At 43.1% G+C, this 19,517-nt stretch overlaps 1 protein-coding gene and 1 long non-coding RNA gene across 3 annotated transcripts; one reads left to right on the top strand and one right to left on the bottom strand.

The window, feature by feature from the left end:
- Nucleotides 1-4,962: 4,962 nt before the first annotated feature.
- On the top strand, nucleotides 4,963-19,517 carry LOC143493593 (solute carrier family 22 member 7-like). The gene is made up of 11 exons (XM_076992110.1): nucleotides 4,963-5,068; nucleotides 5,951-6,337; nucleotides 6,423-6,526; nucleotides 8,091-8,245; nucleotides 9,179-9,347; nucleotides 11,030-11,153; nucleotides 14,883-14,992; nucleotides 15,073-15,287; nucleotides 15,595-15,703; nucleotides 16,764-16,970; nucleotides 19,267-19,517. Exons 2-11 carry the CDS (start codon nucleotides 5,954-5,956, stop codon nucleotides 19,346-19,348), a joined length of 1,659 nt encoding a protein of 552 aa, XP_076848225.1. The 5' UTR covers nucleotides 4,963-5,068; nucleotides 5,951-5,953; the 3' UTR covers nucleotides 19,349-19,517.
- On the bottom strand, nucleotides 17,290-18,966 carry LOC143493589 (uncharacterized). Of its 2 annotated transcripts, none has more exons than XR_013125530.1 (4): nucleotides 18,787-18,966; nucleotides 18,577-18,694; nucleotides 17,475-17,627; nucleotides 17,290-17,382 (listed from the first exon to the last, which is right to left on the bottom strand). It is a non-coding gene; the product is annotated as an uncharacterized LOC143493589 (long non-coding RNA). The 2 variants fall into 2 exon arrangements; XR_013125529.1 differs by having other exon boundaries at nucleotides 18,577-18,636.

Raw genomic sequence — 19,517 nt, 5'->3', positions numbered from 1 at the left:
TCCCAACTTCCTGTTTCTAGTAAATGGTTACCAGCCAATCCAGTTGTACGGGATTCTATTAAGATTTGGCTCCAGTTCAGAAAGTGTTTAGGCTTACAAAGCGGTGCAGTTTATACTCCCATTACACACAATCATCAATTTCTCCCTTCAACTACTGATCCGACCTTTCGTATATGGTCTGAGAAGGGCATTAAGACTATTGACGATTTGTATGCTGATGGAGTTTTTCTGTCTTTCACAGCATTAAGGGCAAAGTTTGATCTACCTTACAGCCACTTATTTCGTTTTTTTCAAATTAGACACTTTGTGTCCAAACTATTCCCCTACTTTCCCAACCGTCCACCTGAGTCCAGAATGGATAAAATCCTTGCTCTAAATCCATCTCAGGGTAAGTTAATATCTGCCATTTACACCATTGTCGGTTATTCAGATACTGGCTCTACTGACGACCTTAAACTTTTATGGGAGCATGATTTAGCAGTATCTATCTCTGCGGAGCAGTGGGATTTCATTCTGTCTAGGGTGCATACATCTTCAATTTGTGCTAGGCACTGCCTGATACAATTTAAAATACTACACAGACTGCATCTTACTAATGCTAAACTGGCAAGAATGTTTCCGGGCAGGTCTGATGCTTGTGCCAGGTGTGGTCAATCTCCAGCAGACCATTATCATATGTTCTGGACCTGTCGTAAACTGAGAGCCTTTTGGTCAGATGTTTTTAGGTCACTCAGCCTTGCACTTGGGCTCTCACTGGATCCTAACCCGATCATAGCTTTGTTTGGGATTCCTCTCAACTTCCAAATTCCTTCAACAAAGCAGAGAGTGATTGCCTTTGGTACCCTGCTTGCCAGACGTGCCATCCTCCTTAAGTGGAGACTTTCCTCCCCTCCAACTCACAACCATTGGCTTCAGGAGATTTTGAGTAATGTTAGATTGGAAAAGCTGCGTTCTTATAGGTCAGGTTCTCTGCAAGCATTCAAAAAAACTTGGCTACCAGTCCTCAAATATATTGAGGGTTGCAATGTTGCACCGGAGTAAAGGCAAGAGGGGTTGTTTTTATCTTTTCTTTATTATTAGTTAATATATATTTTATTTATTTATTTATAATTTTATTTAATATTTTATTTTATTTTTCCTTCTTTAAAGGGTAACACTAATTCTCTCTGTACCTGTTAGGTTTATGTTTGTTACTGGTAACTTTGTTATGTATAATTTGTTTTTATACTGGATTTGTACTTTTATTCAATTTCTCATTTATATATGTCTACATGTTTGTGTGTATGTTCGTACATATGTGTGCACTATATTTTGGCTTTAATTTTTCTAAACCACACATGTTTGTGAGGGTATATAGGGATGGGGGTGGGACTTAATTTATCAATACTTGAACTAGGTTAATTTTTGAATGTTAAACCGCATCTGTGTGATAATTTAAAATCTCTATAAATAAAGTGGTTAAAAAAAAAAAAAAAAAAAGAAAATGCCAGGGGCGGAGAAAACGCCGCAACAAAACAAAACCCTTCCCAAAATAAAGACAAAAAGGACAGGAAGAGAAACAGGCTCGTGAAAACTTGAGGGAGGTCAGGGAGCGACGCAGGAGAGATATCTCGAAGGAGAGCAGGAGAAAAAACAGAGAGAGAGAGAGAGCGGTGATGAGACACCTAGTAACTTGAGAGTAGTAACCAAAGAGAATGAGGATAACGGCTGAGAACGCATAGGAAACCACAACGAATCAGCAATGATCCATTTCCCAAAGCTTCCTTAAGAAGCCTTCAGACAGCTGAAACGGATCATTACTGATTACATCCCGCAAGTCTAGGACTGATTCAGGTGCCCCTCCTGGTGGTAGAGGGAGTGGCAGCCGAGCCAGCCCTGACACCACATGTGTTTTGTGAATCTGGAGAAAGCACTCAACCATGTCCCTTGGGGATTCCTCTGGGGAGTGCTCCGGGAGTATAGAGTACTGGGCCCCTGCTATGGGCTATCCAGTCCGTGTACAAATGGAGCAGGAGCTTAGTTTGCATGGCTGGGAGTAAGTCAGACTGGACTCCGTCAGGACAGCCCTTTGTCACTGAATCTGTTCATAACTTTTTTATGGACAGAATTTCTTGGTGTAGATAAGTAGCAGAGAGGGTTTCAGGGGGTTTTATTACTCCTTTTTGTGGATGATGTGGTCTTGTTGGAGTCAGGACCTTCTGCTCTTGTGGGATCAGTTTACAGCCAAGTGCGAAGTGGCCAGGATTATATGAGATCACGGATACAAGAAATTAGTTTCCACCACAGGATGTCCAGGCTCTTTGTTAAAGATCAGGTGAGGATTTTGGCCATCCGGGAGATGTACAGTGGAGCCAGTTGAGGTGGTTTGGATACCTGGTTCAAATGCCTCCTGGACACATCCCTGGTGAGGCATTCCAGACATGTCCAACTGGGAGCATGTCCAATTGTCCACATGACCCAGGTAAGTGGATGCATATGGATGGATGGAATTTTCTTATAATTTCTTATTATTCTTATTTCTTATCGTATTACCGTAGTTAAGAGAAGCTCAATTCTAATGGCACTCTATATGCTGAGTGAAAGATAATTGAAACTCAGAATAAGTTATCAGCAAATGTGGCTAGAAATATTAACAATAAACCAGCAAAATAGGAAAAGCAATAACTGATCAAACATAAATACATTACTTGCTATTCTTTCAAAATAATGTTTCTTGTTAACATATTTGTATTTCATACATAGCCATGAAAAATATGATCATGTGATGTTTGGGAGTTAATTGTACAAGTGTACCTAGCTTGCTATTCGACTGTAGACCGGACTCTCTTCTCCAGAACCCCTGCATAGACCTTACCAGGGAGGCTGAGGAGTGTGATTCCCCGATAGCACACCCTCTGGTCCTTCTTCTTAAGGAACTCAGGGCGGATCTCCTCCACCCCCGGAGCCTTGCCGCATAGGGGGTCACCTCAGCCCGAGTGATGAGTAAACCCCTGTCCTAGTCCTCTAGTTCCGCTTCCTCTGTGGAAGGCATGATGGAGGGGAGTGACAAGATCCTTGAAGTATTCCTCCCACCGCCTAATGACATCCCCAGCCGAGGTCAGCAGATCCTCGACACCACTGTATACAGTGTTGGTCAGGAACCCCTTCCCCATCCTGAGTTGCCTGACAGTTTGCCAGAATCTTTTCTGAGCCAATCAAAAATCACTTTCCATGGTCTCACCGAACTCTTGCCACAGGCATCCACCACTGGGTTTGGGTGTTGCCGCCACAACAGGCACAGACAACCTTTCGGCCACAGCTCCGGTCTGCTGCATTGACAATGGAGGCATGGAACAAGGCCCACTCAGGATCCCTCCCTCGAAATGCAGTCAAAGCTCTGCCGGATGTGGGAGTTAAAGACCTTTCTGACAAGTTCCTCTGCCAGACATTTCCAGCAAACCCTCATGATATGTTTAGGTGTGCCAGGTCTGTCCGGCATCCTCACCCGCCGTCTGATCTAACTAACCACTAGGTGGCGATCGGTTGACAGCTCAGCTGCTCTCTTTACCTGTGTCCAAGACACAAGGTCTCAAATCTGACGACACGATTACAAAATCAATCATCGATCTGCGACCTAAGGTGTCCTGGTGCCATGTGCACTCATGGACACCTCTGTGCTCGAACATCGTGTTCGTTATAGACTAACTTTGACAAGCACAGAAGTCCAATATCAGAACACCACTCAGGTTCAGATCAGGGTGCACATTCCTCCCAGTCTCGCCCTTCCAGGTCATACTGTCATTGCCCAAGTGAGCATTGAAGTACCCTAGCAGAAAAATGGAATCCCCAGAAGGGGCACCTTCCGGTATACCCTCTAAAAACTCCAAGAACTCCGAACTGCCATTTAGTACATAAGCACAAACAACAGTCAGAGCTCGTTCCCCAACCCGAAGGCACAGGGAAGCAACCCTCTACCAGGGAAAACCCCAACACACAGGCTGCAAGCCATGGTGCTATGAGTAAGCCCACTCCTGCCCTCCGCCTTTCACTCTGGGCAACTCCAGAAAAGAATAAAGTCCAGCCTCTCTCGAGAGGATTGGTTCCAGAACCCAAACTGTGTGTTCCATGTCCCAAGAGCCAGCTTCAGTAACCAAGGATTGGTACACCAAGGCCTCTGCCTTCAGCCTCCGCCCAATCCACAATGCACCGTACCCCTACTACTACCTCTCCCACAGGTGATGGGCCAATGGGAGAGTGAACCCATGTGTCTCCTTCAGGCTGTGCCCGGCCGGGCTCCATGGATAGAAACCCGGCCACCAGGTGCTCACCAAGGAGCCACTCTGCCAGGTCTGGATCCAGGGTGAGGCCCCAGGAATCCTGATCTGGGCAAGGGTATCGGAGTCCTGGTTTTTTGATCACTTTTTGTCTGGATCACGGTCAGTCTTCTGGTTATTGTATCCTTTATTTGGATTATGTCATGGGTTTTGCATTAGTGCACTTTTTTCATTAAATCCTACATTTTTAATGAGTGGTGTGATTGTGTCTTTCTTTTACTTGTGCTCCATTGCTGGTCACATCTGAGCTTAATTTCTACAATGGTTTTAATATTCAAAGTGCATGCAGTGTTCGAGATGAAAGTTTGTACATTGTACCTTCTTTCACAATGTTTTAGTTCTACTTTGAAGAACCTCAAGAGAAAAAAAGCAAAAAACTGTATGGGAATATTCTTATTTTAATATTTTAATATTGTTATTAACTAACTATGTAGAGGGTGAAATTAACATTACTGAAAAAGTACAAAAAATTTACTCGTAAAAATAACGAATAAAAAAAAAAAATTTAATCCCATAGTGTTATTTTTAACTTTGTTTTGACAGTTAATATAGTAACTCTCACCAAGTGTTAAATGTTTAACTATTTTGGAAGTGTCAATTTAACTGCAAAGTGTGGAGCTATATAAACCCTCCCTCATAAAGTGTTAAAATTAACTCTGTGGGAGTTAATTCAACACTGGACTTTTTGGTGTGTGGAGGGTGAAGTTCAGTGTGTGCCTTCAGATCGAATCCACTGAACTCACGTGCTGCAACAGGTGAGTTGATTATTTCATTTTCTCAATGGATCTGCCCAAATAATTACATGTGCATTTTGATAAGGTTGAAGGGACTGTCATTCTAGCACATTTGTGCATCAGATCTTTTACACATCATCTAAACATTTGAGATGTCCAAGCATGTAAATGATTTCTAGGAGAATTGTGAGATACTTAGAAACCACACAGATGATGCAAAGAGTCGCTGCTTGTCAAGGCACTGGTCCTACTTGCTGAACACCACAATCTCGTCCACTGCAGTCAGTGAAATTCAAGCTAAAACCTGTGCATTACTGACAAATAACACAGCCTGGGTTCATCAGTCATTCATTTATGTAAAAAAAATGTGCATTACCTGAGAGTGATTTAATGGACATGTTGAAGGTCTTGAATTCACTGTTCAAAAAGGGAAGTACTTCTAATTCCAAGCCAGCTTCTACACATCTGGGCACAGCAGGACACAGTTCAATCTACTGTCCAGCCTGACTTTCAGGGTGATGGAACAGATCAAGAAAATACTGCATGTGGTTTACTGTGTTTTAAGCGTTCATTAGAATAAACATTAAATGAAAAGTCATACTGGGGAAAGCTGCTCACATTTTGCTGTGGTTAAAAACTGCTGTCAAAATGCCATCTAATGCAGTTCTTCAGTATCATCTCTAGTGGCTTTAGAGGTAATCAGCTTTTTTATGTATACATAGTTAATTGACAGAAAAGTCTAATGTTTTCTGAGATGTGGTATCCATCTCCAAGGTACTCCAAGATATGGTATTGGTGCTTGGCATAAAGAATTCAGAGGGGGTCCAGATATTGGTTAATTGATTGATTGATTGATTGATTGATTGATTGAATAACTGATCCACTGGATGATTGATTCCTCAGGTCATGATGAAGTTTGAAAGCGTCCTAGCTGAGACAGATGGGTTTGGACGGTACCAGATTGCCCTCACTATCCTGCTGGTGTTTCCTCGCATCACCCTGCCTTGTCACTTCCTGTTATATAATTTTATCGGCGCCATTCCGTCCCACCACTGTGCCATCACGTCTCTGGATGACGACTGGATTTTTGAGAATCTGACACAGGAGCAGCGACTGACCGTCAGCATTCCAAAACAGGAAGACGGGGCTTTTGCTTCCTGTCACATGTTCCCAGAGCCCCAGTTCCACCTGCTGAATAACTCAACTAACACCACAGCACTCCCTGTGGTCCAGTGTCCGCATGGATGGGAGTATGACAACAGCACATTTAAGTCCACTTTGGTCACGGAGGTACATGACATTTACAGTGTAAGATCAAGAATTGAAGTTACAACCAAATATACAACTCACATGTATATCTTTTGTTTCTCTGCAGTTTAATCTAGTGTGTCAAACAAAGGGACTAACCAAAGCGTCGATTTCCATTTTCTTTGCTGGTGTCATGTTTGGGTCTGTAATCTATGGCATTCTTTCTGACAAGTAAGACCATCCTAGCACTGGAATTTACTGATGAGCTCGTTAGTAGACCACTTCTTAAATAATCTTCTTGGTCTTCTCTTACTTAATCAACATTTCAAATCTTACATGGCCCTAAGTCAACACAGTCAACACCCCCATCAGCACAAAATCTCCCTGGACATCAGGTGTAAATGTTATGAGTGATGTGTGATATATACACACAGTAGAGAAGAGTGGGGTAAGATGAGACCTTGTTTCCTTAAGTCAACCTATAGCTTGAATTAAACCAATGGATACAGTGCAGGATGGGTGTCATCATCTGAGGGCTAAGCAGTGCTCTCTTAATTCAAATAGCTAACAAAAGTTTGGGTCACTAAAACGTAAGCTTGAGGCTCATCTTGCATCATAAGTTAAGCAGAACCAGCCGACAGTTTAAGTGGACCCATCTGAGAAATAGATCAACCAGATTTTTAAGTACAGTTCCAAATACTGTGATTAATAACATAATCCCTCATCAAAGTGATTGTATTGGTGTTCATGAAATACATTTGTTGAACATGAATATAGTTTGATAACTATATTCATGTTCAACAAATTACACAATAGACATAGCAGTCTTAAATTGAATAAAACTTGTCAGTGTAGACTCCCAACTGTGTGGTTGATACAATGGTGGTAAACGTTTTAGCTATTAACAAACAACCTACTTAGTTAGTTATGACAGAAATCAATCACAGAAAATGCTATGAATTATTTACCACTCCATGCAAGTAGGTTGTAGGGACCCACAAAGCGACACTGGCCAGAACCAGGAGCCTCTATTTGGGTTCTTCTGTCTTCATCTGACCATTAGATGCTGCATGTAATATTTTAAATATAATTTATTGTTAGGATGCAATCAGCAAATATGTGACTGACCTTTATGTGAACATAAGGAGAGAATATGAGTTTCACATACAGTGTTACTTACAGACACCACCTTGGAAAAGGGCTGAGCTTAGCAACCTGCGGCTACACCTCTGCTCATTCAGACACAGGTTTTTACACACGGGCAAATCACCAATATGTCTGATATAGTTTTTAAAGTGAGAAAATTACTTTTGATGCGAGACTGGTTGTGCAAGATATGCCAAAAAAAAAACTTTGACAGGCAAAAAAATAACTATAATATTATAATAACTATAATATATATATAATATAGTATAATAATATATTATTTCATCTGTATGGTCCATCTTCCCACAGAACGATGCTAACTAAATGTAGGTTCATTTGACAAAAATTGTTTATGGTTGCCCAGATACATGTGGTGGAACAACTTGCCCACTGGATTTAAAGGTCATCGAGAACATGAAGTGGTCTTATTGCATCACCTCCAAACAAGCTGCAACTTCCAAAAACAGATGTTTCCTTGTGTCAGCAGTGTATCTCAGAAATGATAAAGCATGTTGCAGATAGTGCTATATAAATAAACACTGATTGATTGACTGATTGATTGATTGATTGATTGATTGATTGATTGATTGATTGATTGTCACCAGAATTTGTCAATAGGCTCTCACTATCTGGAGATGTGTGTCTGCAGGTATGGGCGGAAGACAATGCTGCTGGTGTCCTATGTTACCTCCCTGGTCTTCAGCACAGCCAGTGCCTTCTCCACTGGCTTCATTATGTTTACTGTCTTCCGCTTTCTCACCGGATTCAACCTGGCTGGAATCAGCATAATAACCCTTGTTCTCTGTGAGTCGATGTGCTGTAGCCTTCTCCTGGTCTTCATCCTACCTGATGTTCCTCTGTACCTCTTGTTTACTCAGCATAAGGGTTCCAAGCTCTGTTTTCCTGATTGGAAATTTGCAAGCTGTGTTGGATTCTGGAGTTAGGGACCCCTGATCTAGACAAGGCGTGTGGTGTGGATGGACAGGTAGTCTGTTATAGCTCATTTGTAACTTTGTCAGATTTGTCTTTGGGTTGTGTCTGTTCAGTCACACTTTGCTTTGAGCTTAAATTTACAAAAAAATTTTACTAGTCTGGAAACCACAGTTTGTCCTTTTGTCAATATCTCATTTTAGTGTCTGAGGTGCCATTGAGCAAGGCAACCCCAAATGCTCCCTGGGCGCCAGGCTAGGGCTGCCCACCACTCTGGGCACGTGTGCACCACAACCCCCTAGTAATCACTCGTGTGTGTGTGTGTGTGTGTGTGTGTGTGTGTGTGTTCTAACTGCATAGATGGGTAAAAAGTGGAGGACAAATTTAGATTTTGGTGAAAAATCACAATTGACAAATATGGCACATTTACATTTGCTTTTATCTGTCTTATCTTAGGTTCACTTGCGTTCACTTGCTTGTTTACGTGTCTCTCACTCACTAATTTTCTACAGATCTTCACAGGTCTTTCAGATTATCTTAACAACTGATAAGAGGAAATAACATCAAGCTAAAATTATGGAACATGGTGTTCTTTACTGTTTTGTTTCACTGCATGAGAATCATGAAAACAATAACTTAATTCAGTTGTTCATTCAATATGAATACTGTTACACAGAGGTTCTCACTGGTCTGGGATTAGCATGTGTGAATGTCATATACTATATTGTACACTACATGAAATGTTGCTAATATTGTTTGGATATGAAGTCTTTTGAAAACGTACAGTATTTGGTGTTTTTGTTGTAGGTATTGAGTGGGTAGACATCGAGCACCGTACATTCATTGGGGTAATTGGTAGCATTGCCTGGACATTGGGCAATTTGATGTTGGCTGGAATTGCTTATATGGTCACTGATTGGAGGATGCTGATCATCACGGTAACGACTCCCCTTGGACTGGCTGTAGTCACCTGGTGGTAAGGCAGTTGAGCTATTCATTAATATTTAAAATGTATGAATATGTACATTTGTCTGAAACAAACAAGCCCAGGTCAATCTCCTCTTGTGGATGTATTCCTTGCACAACTGTGTTGTCTAAATCCAGCTCTGGAGAAATGAAATATTCCAAAGTGCAGCATTGTCCATTTTCTAGCATCTTAGACAATTAGAATCATCCATCCTTCCATCTATTCTCATCTGCTTTATCCGGCGTCAGGTAGTGGGGGCAGGAGCCTAAGCAAAGAGGCCCAGGTTTCGCTCTCCCCAGCCACCTCTTAAAGCTCTTCTGGGGGGATACCAAGGCATTCCCAGGACAGCTGATGGATATAATCTCTCCAGCATGTCCTGGGTCTTTCCTGGGGTTTCCTCCCAGTTGGACATACCCAGGTGGCATCCGGACCAGATGCCCGAACCACCTCAACTGGCTCCTCTCTACGTGGAGGAGCAGTGACTCTACTCCGTGCCTCTCTCGGATGACCGTGTTCCATAGCTTATCTCTAAGACAGAGCCCGCACACCCTGTGGAGAAAACTCATTTCAGCCGCTTGTATTCGCGATCTCCTGACCATAGGGTGATAGAGTGATGGGCAAACCCCTATCTGAGTCCTCCAGTTCTGCTTCCTCTGTGGAAGGCATGATGGTGGGATTGAAAAGATCCTCGAAGTATTCCTTCCACCGGTTGACATCTCTTTACCCAAGTATCCAAGACACACGGTCGCAAGTCCAAAGACACGATTACAAAATCGATCTTCAAACTGCAACCTAAGGTGTCCTGGTTCCATGTGCACTTATGGTCATGTCTGTGCTCGACCTGTTCTAGTTCATACTGTCATTGCCCACATGTGCATTGAAGTCCCCCCAGGAGAACGTTGGAATCCCCAGAAGGGGCACCTTCCAGTATTCCCTCCAATGACTACAAGAAGGCCGGGTACTCCGAACTGCCAATTGGTGTATAAGCACAAAGAACATTCAGAGCCCATTCCTCAACCTGAAGGCGCAGGGAAGGAACCCTCATGTCTACCGGAGAAAACTCCAACACACAGGCAGCGAGCCAGGGAGCTATAAGTAAGCCCACTCCTGCCCTCTGCCTTTCACCCTGGGCAACTCCAGAAAAGAATAAAGTTCAGCCTCTTGAGAGAGAATTGGTTCTAGAACCCAAACAGTGTGTTGAGGTGAGCCCAACTATATCTAGTTGGTATCTAACCATGGGGCCCAGCTGGGCACAGCCCGAAGGAGACAAGCAGGTTCACTTACCCATGGGCCCACCACCTGTGGGAGAGGTAGTACTAGGGGTTTGGTGCATTGTGGATTGGGCAGTGGCCGAAGGCAGGGGTCTTGGCGAACTGATCTTCGGTTACTGAAGTAACCGAGAAGACTCTTGGGAAATGGAACGTAACCTCTCTGGTTGGGAATGAACCTTAGCAGGTGTGCGAGGTTGAGAGATACCAATTAGAATCAAATAATCCTAAATCTTGGGGTGCAGAACAAATGGAGACCACGCACAAAAACGAATCCCTGAGTAGCATTGGGGCAAACAAATCCCCCACTAGCAAACCCTTTGTGCATTCACAGATTCACTTCTAATGATTTTTCATACAGTGTGGCACATCCGTGGTACAGGTGGGTGCAGGCTCGTTTTGTCTTTGTGGTTCTCTTCACAGGTGGATCCCTGAGTCGGCACGGTGGCTGATCGTCAGCGGAAAGATAGACAGGGCGTATGGGTACCTGCAGAGGTGTGCCAGCGTTAACGGGCGACAGGACTTCACAGCCAGGATCAAACCAGAGGTGCATAAGACCGTACTGCTGTTTCAGCCTGAGCACATTGTTGCATGTTGCTCCAATACAACACACAGTGCACAATGTAGAACACATTGTTGCATTCATGCAGAATGGAGAGAAGATTGTTGCACCCAGTATGGAACGCAGAGAAGATTGTTGCACTGAGTATGGAACGCAGAGAAGATTGTTACACACAGGATAGATTGCAGAGAAGATTGTTAAACCCTGTATGGAACGCAGTGAAGATTGTTGCACCGAGTATGGAATGCAGAGAAGATTGTTACAAAACAGGATAGATTGCAGAGAAGATTGTTAAACCCAGTATGGAACGCAGTGAAGATTGTTGCACCGAGTATGGAATGCAGAGAAGATTGTTACACCCAGTAGGGAATGCAGAGAATATTGTTCAAGTTCAAGAGGTGTTATTGTCATTTCAACTACGTACAGGGTACACAGTGAAACAAAACAACGTTCCTCCAGGACCATGCTGCAACATAGAGACACAGTGACGACAGAACATAAGTGCAACACAAAGTGCGGACAGACAGTACAACACAATACAGACAGCACACTAGACCGAGTGCAGACAGGCACTTCACTACAGAGAGAAGTGTAAGAGGTAGGTTTAGGTTAGTGCATATTATCATATTATGCCATGTGCAATACTCAGTATATGTGCAAAGTAGAGGCGTCTTCAACTAAGGATTTTCATAGTTGAATCTGATTTGTCAGATTTTCCCTGTAGTCGCAAAGTTAGGGTTTTTTTTTTTTTTCTAGGATCGGGATCCCGTTGTAATGTCAAAATGTCAAATATGTGCGTGCAAAATGTCAAATATTTTTAATAAAATATGCCTGCCTGCAAATATTTAAAAAATTGCCACACAACAGCAAAAAAATTATAAGTAAAGGTTCAAGTAACGGGGTTTAAAAAACACAACAAAAAATGTTTATAGGTCTACTTGCCAAGACGCACCACGACGAGACATCACGACTGAAACGACAAACTGTTGTTTTTTTTGCCTTACGCATTTTAAATGGTATGCCATGTTGGTTGTTGTCATGTGAAATGAAAGACGTTGATGACATAACTTGCACTTTACTGTTTGATTCATCTTTATTTTTTTCAAAATACTCCAACACTTTTGAAATTTTTTTAGTAGCCATTATAATCTCAGCAGATGCTGACTATCCTGTAGCGTGTTCAGCTCCGCTCATTTGGATTGTGCAACTGCAGGGTGTGATTTATTAATGTGTAGTAAGTAGTAATGTGTAGTAATGTGTATGTATGGAGGAGAAATCCTTCAGTTCAGTGTCTGGCGTTGAGGAGTCTGATGGCTTGTGGGAGGAAGCTGTTGCAGAGTCTGGCCGTGTTGGACGGGATGCTGTGGCATCTTCTTGCAGATGGGAGGAGGGAGAACAGTTTGTGTGAGGGGTGGGTGGGGTCATTCACAATGCTGGTTGCTTTGCGGATGCAGCGGGTGGTGTAAATGTCCGTGACGGAAGGGAGAGAGACTCCAATGATCCTTTTAACTGTCCTCACTATTAGCTGGAGGGTCTTGCGGTCGGAGACATTGCAGTTCCCAAACCAGGCAGTGATGCAGCTGCTCAGGATGCTCTCTATGGTGCCTCTGTAGAAGTTGGTGAGGATGGGTAGAGGGAGATTGGCCTTTCTCAGCTTCCAGAGGAAGTAGAGACGCTGCTGGGCTTTCTTGGCTGTAGAACTGGTGTTCAGGGTCTAGGTGAGGTTCTCCGCTAAGTGGACACCAAGGAACTTGGTGCTCTTAACAATCTCCACAGAGGACCCGTTGAGGTTGAGCGGAGTGTGAGTGTGACATGCTCTCCTGAATTCAACAACCATTTCCTTGGTCTTATCCACGTTCAGGTGAAGGTTGTTGTCTTTACACCAGTATGTCAGCCGTTGCACCTCCTCTCTGTACGCTGACTCATCGCCTTTGCTGATGAGAACCAGCACTGTTGTATCATCGGCGAACTTAATGATGTGATTTGAACTGTGTTTTGCTACACAGTCATGAGTCAGCAGGGTGAACAGCAGAGGACTCAGAACACTGCCCTGTTCCCGATCCGGACTAACTGGGGCCTCCCAGTTGGTTGGGTGAGGGACAGCTGGAGGGTGGTGGTGATGGCATCATCCATGGAGCGGTTGGGACGATATGCAAATTGCAGGGGGTCTAGTGAAGGGGGCAGCTGGGTCTTGATGTTCCTCATGACTAACCTCTCGATGCACTTCATGATGATGTTATCAGAAGATGTTATTGTTACACCCAGTATAGAATGCAGAGAAGTTTGTTACACCCAGTATGGAACGCAGAGAAGATTGTTACACCCAGGATGGAACGCAGAGAAGAGTGTTGCACCCAGTATGGAACGCAGAGAAGAGTGTTGCACCCAGTATGGAACGCAGAGAAGAGTGTTGCACCCAGTATGGAACGCAGAGAAGAGTGTTGCACCCAGTATGGAACGCAGAGAAGAGTGTTGCACCCAGTATGGAATGCAGAGAAGAGTGTTACACCCAGTATGGAACGCAGAGAAGAGTGTTGCACCCAGTATGCAATGCAGAGAAGAGTGTTACACCCAGTATGGAATGCAGAGAAGATTGTTGCACCTGGTGTGGAATGCAGAGTAGATCGTTCATCCTGAATGCAGGGCAGATTGCTGTTTAACCTCCATTTTATTTCCTCTTTATTCCCGTTTTCAGTTTTCATTTGATTAGAAATTGATACTTTTATTTCTTTCTTTCTCTCATTTTTTTGCAACTCTTTTTTGTCTTTCCATTACTCCTACTCAGTGCTTAATTTGTAAATCAAACAATGCTGGAACACAAACGGGGTATGAGACACGGGATCACTGAGGCCATGTCACAAGATCGCACACAAAACGCAACGCTTAGGCGCACAAATGTCAAAATAACAAGCAAATTGGTTTATATAAATTACTTTTAAATGATTTACGTGTGTTTTATAAGTGTTTTAAGTGCAGAATCGTTTCTTACCTTATTAGTTGTTTAGTATATAGCTTGAGACTCAACCAAACTCGCACCTGCCCCAATAACATCTCCACTGCCGCTGCCTTCATTTGCTTCAAGTCTCGGTTGTTTAGTAGTATAATCAGATGCTTTTTTTTTTGTAAAAAAAGGAAAGCAAGTTTGACTGTCTTTTCGACAGATTGATCGCTGTTATTTTGACAAATTGGCGCCTTTGTCTGATATCTACGTAACACAAAATATTTCCCATCAACCATTTCTATTTTTTTTTTGTAAAATGTAATAAATAATTGTATTTTTTTTATTAATGACCCACATAAACCGTAAAACTGATTAGCAATTTATTTGTTGTTTTATTATATTTTTGTGTATTATATTAAAAATTCCCATGACTTTGGACTAGGGCCGTGTGAGGGGTGGGCGGATGCTTTATGGGGGAGACGCGGAAAGGCATCGCTAAAAGGGAGAGCTCTTATGTGATTTAGTAAGCCTGAATGTGGATCTTGTGTTTAAAAAATTTCTTTTATAGATTTTTTTGTTCAATTAGTTGGTTCAACGCAGACAGATTTCCTCATAACTTATAATTAGTAGGTTTGAAAGTTACCGAATCGAGGCAGACAGTTCCTGGAACGCACCCTTTAAAATTAAAGAGTTCCCGGATCCTGTTCCGGCAGGATCTGGCTCAAATTAAGCCCTGCTCCTACTGTAATATTCTGTCTCCATCTCATTTTCAGACTCTGTCGACTGTAGTAACAGCCGATAAACAGGGTCACAATTATACCTACTTAGACCTCATCAAAACCCCACGCTTAAGGAGACTAACCCTCTTAACCGGATTTGCATGGTAAGTGTGTGACCACGTTTGTGTGAGAGGCCACATGCGAGGACAATCAGGACCATGCTGTGCACGGTCTGCCTCCACAGGTACGGGGTGGCCTCCACCTACTACGGGATCAGTTTAAACATCACAGGCTTTGGCTTGAGCCTCCACCTCACCTACTTCATCTACGCCGCTATCGAGCTACCCGCCAAGATCCTTGTCTACTTCAGTCTGAAGAGGCTAGGCCGCCGCCCCAGCCAGGTGGGCACACTCGTGCTCACGGGAGTGTGTATCATCAGCAACATCATCCTTCCTAAAGGTGCCGTTTAACGCACGTTACATACCGTCTGTTTTCACAGCTGTTACATGGATATCCAACTGTGTGTGTCAAAATAAGTCCAAACACATCACAAAAAATATGTGTTAAAGGAAAAAATATCTCTGCATTGATAGAAAAATGATTTGGAGATTTTTGCATAGAGTAGCCTTTTATTTTAAAACTTGATGAAATGAGCCTAAATATTTTTTTGCTTACAGAGGTTGAGGATACAATTATCTAGGCTGCAGTTACACTATTTAAGACTATGTGTATGTGCATTTGTTCATGTGTGTGTGTGTGTGTTTAGACTACTGGACATTTCGCACAGTTATAGCAGTGTTGGGTAAAGGGCTCTCAGAAGCCTCTTTCACCAGTGTGTTCTTGTACACCACAGAGCTCTACCCAACAGCTGTAAGGTCAGTCACAACACATCACAAACTGCTTGTTTCAAACACAGGATCAAGCGCAGTTTATTATTATTGTTGTTTTTGTGGATCATTTTTCTGATCACCCTTTACCACTACACGATGTAAAACAGATGCTGCCCTTTACTAGGGGTGTGTTTAAAAAAATCGATTTTTCGATTTAAGTCGATCTTCATTTGAATGATTCGATATCGATTTATTAAACCTGAGATTGATCTTTAGAATTGGCCAATTTTCCCCGCATATGTGTACCGTTTTAACGTCTCGCGTTTTATCTCGCGTGACGTGCTTTAATTCCACCTTGTTTAGGTGTATGAATCCTGCAAACATGACTTTGTTCATTGCGCTGAAGCGCGACGTGTGCAAAGTTTCAAAATTTGAGAGGTGCACGACCTTGCGAAGCGACAGGGCACTGGCGGGGCCACCGCGATTACGTTGTTTTCGGTGCGCGGACCCTCACGCCAATCGCGACGCGTCAAGTATAAAGCTGCTTTCTCAACAGTTTTCTCAACAGCTGGCAATATTGTTACTGCACAATGGAGCTGTCTCACTCCAACATGTTGATCAGCTCCTTTTCTTGCAGAAAAATTTGACAATCTCCAAGATGTCAGAAAGCAGTCAGGAATAAATCTTAAGTTTTCGGACCTTAATGTTTACAATATTCAGAACTATGTTCATAAATGTTTTTGTTACATGTAAAAAAAAAAAAAAAAAAAACTTAATTTGCACTTTAAAAGGCTGTTCAAAACCATGTGAATCATGACCTTGTGAATCGGAATCGAACTGGGAAATCAGTAGTGATACCCACCCCTACCCTTTACCACTACATCGTTTATATTATTAAAGATAATTTGCCTGTCCGTATGAGGACTAATGTGTATTTCCAGAGAAAATAAGGGTGATTCGTGTTTGGTTTAGTTTGATTGATTGATTGCCCCGGTGACTTCTGACCGTGACTGGCTTGTACAGTTCAGACTAATGAGCTACATCCGTCTAACTCATTAACTCCTCTCCTTTACTCACTCCTCCCCTCTGCCTGTGGGCGGAGCAGACAGAATGGGATGGGCTACACCAGTTTTATGGCCCGGCTGGGCGCGTCCATCTCTCCTCTCATTATGCTACTGGAGGAGGTGTGGCTCCTCCTTCCCCAGGTGGTCTTTGGCACATTGGCTGTCTGCACAGGACTGGTAGCCTCCCTTTTCCCAGAGACCAACCATGCACGACTCCCCGAGACCATCGCAGACATTGAGCAGACGAGGTATTAACATGCCCATACGCAGAGTTGTATAATCCAGGTTCAGAAAGTAAAAGTCCTCACCAGAATTTTGCTCAGGCTTCCTGGATTGTGTTGATTCCCAGGGTTTCCCCCAGGATTTCCTTGAAGGTGCGGTGGCAGGACCCCCCGGTTGGGAACCGATAATTTATATCACGTTAATGATATCACGATATAACACAATTACACATGTTTCCAGTTATTTTCTTTATTTCCAACACATTCAGTGGCACATCTGGCAGGCTGGCTCAGAGCATTTAATCCCCCTGGATTTTTTAAAGAACAGCTCTAAGGCCTTCTGGTATGGGAACTCAAGGACTGAAGGTCCATTAATACTGATACGCATGCACGCAGCCAGGTGCTCCCCCTGTAGCCTGTTTCTCAGGTCTGTTTTCACCTATTATGAATACATACATGAAGGCTTCATCAATGAAATGCCTAATGTTACGGAGTGTGTATTTTATTATAAAAAATTAAAGTGATACTTACCCTATTCATCGTAGAGAAATCTCTCTCACAATTAACACTGGAGACAGGCACCGTCAAGGCTATTGCTGCCAACTTACTTAATGAGGGGTATAGCTGGGGCCACTCCTCATGCTGAGATGCCAGCTTTGTAAGAATGTGGAGCTGATCCATATCCTGAGAGAGAGAGAGAGAGAGAGAGAGAGAGAGTGAACGTTCAGCGTCATCAGTTGAACTGTCACACAGCGCGGCAATTTGGTTACTGGTATCATGGCAGACGGACACCCAGCTGGACCACAGGTATATGCGTGCAGACATAGACATCAGGTGCTAAAGCACCACCAACTCTGCCCTTTATCAACGAAAGTGCCCTTTTAAAACTTCGTTTAAAAATATATATATTATTATTATTATCATTTTACTGAGGTCGGTTTGAAATGATCTTTTGAAAACCTGAGCGAATAAAAACAATGCCCTGAAATGCGCCACCACCTCGCACACACCCGACCTTTCTCTTCCTTTAACACCAGATGCGCTGCAGCAGCAGTTCAGTTCAGCGAGTGGAAGGAAGCTGAACTGACGCTGAACGTTCACAGCACGCCTTTCGCTCTTGGCCACGCCTCTTTCCCCGCCCCCACACAGAGGGTAAAACCGGAGCAAAGAAAAGAGAGAAGCGCAAAAAAAAATTATGAACGTAAAATGCGAGACGCAAAGAAAAGCAGTGACGCGCAAACAAAAGAAAGAAACGCAAAAGGGAGAAAGTATTGCAAAAAAAAGCAGCAACATAAAATGTGAAACGCAAAGAAAAGAAAGAAACGCAAAAGAGGGAAAGTATTGCAGAAACAAATTAGGAACGTAAAATGCAAAATGCTAATCTTATATTTGCGATATTTTTATTTTTTCGTCACCATTAAAGACCCTAATTTGACTCCATAGTGTTAGGGCTATGTTTGGTCTGAAACAGACGTCAGTCTCGGGTTATATTTGAACCAAAATCAGACGGACGAAACACAGCCCAATTTTCAACGTCTGTTTTTGGGCTAGACGCAGGCCATGACGGGCCGACCAGATTTAGCCCAAAAAACAACGTCCATAGGACGTCTGGTGCTTGGTGGGGTAGGCTTACCTGTTCAGTTTCTTCATCTGGCTCTTTTCTTTTTTTGGCGAAGTATTTCAGCAAACTCATCTGAAAGAGGATGCGTTGACGTTAGGACTCGAAAATTTTCGCCGAATATGTTTCTTTTCTGAAAGGAAATACAGCTAAACTGATATAACCCTTGAACAATGTTCAACAACTTGTTCACAAATATAAAAAAACAATTTCAACGCCACATACCTCGGATTTAGTTGTCCAGTTTGATAGCCGGTGTCCTGTCGAGATGAGCTCCTTTTCGCTACTGATCAAATTCCAGTGTCAGAAACGAGAGAGGGCGGGGTAACGCTGATCAAGCGCGGGAAAGGCAGACGAATGCTTTGACGTGGCCAATTACACTATAAAAAGCCGGGCTCCGAATTTTCATGAAGGGTGGCGGGGAAGAACGAAGGCGTGGCGGACCGCCGCACTGAAATGAACGTGGCGGAAACCTCATTTTACCTGGATTGCACTAATTAGAAATCTAGCAAGCTTGAGCAAAATCCTGGTAAGGACTTTTACTTTCTGAACCCGGATTATACAACTCTGCCCATACGCTGATCTTTTGCTGGCATACAGTGTTTAACATAGGAAGCTTATATAGTGTAAATGCAGCCTACCTGTCAGACTGAGAGATTCATTCCCAGTTTCACTTGTCTGCCTTTTTGTTTGTTTTTCGTACAGAAAAAGATCAATCTGCCTCACTATGCTGGAGCAGAGTGAAACTCCACTGAAAATGGAAATTAATGAAGACTACGCTTCATAGCACACGCATGCATACACACAACACAAACATGTATGCACACGTTTATATGTGCATGCACACACGTTCACACACACATATGCATACACACACATACAAACATGTATGGACATACAAACATGCACGCGCACACATGCACACGCACACACACACACACACACAGTATCTTAGT

The sequence above is a fragment of the Brachyhypopomus gauderio genome, unplaced genomic scaffold, assembly GCF_052324685.1.
Source record: "Brachyhypopomus gauderio isolate BG-103 unplaced genomic scaffold, BGAUD_0.2 sc89, whole genome shotgun sequence".
Classification (NCBI taxonomy): Eukaryota; Metazoa; Chordata; class Actinopteri; order Gymnotiformes; family Hypopomidae; genus Brachyhypopomus; species Brachyhypopomus gauderio.
Note: the sequence above shows the minus strand (reverse complement) of the source record. Positions and strands in the feature narration are given on the sequence as shown.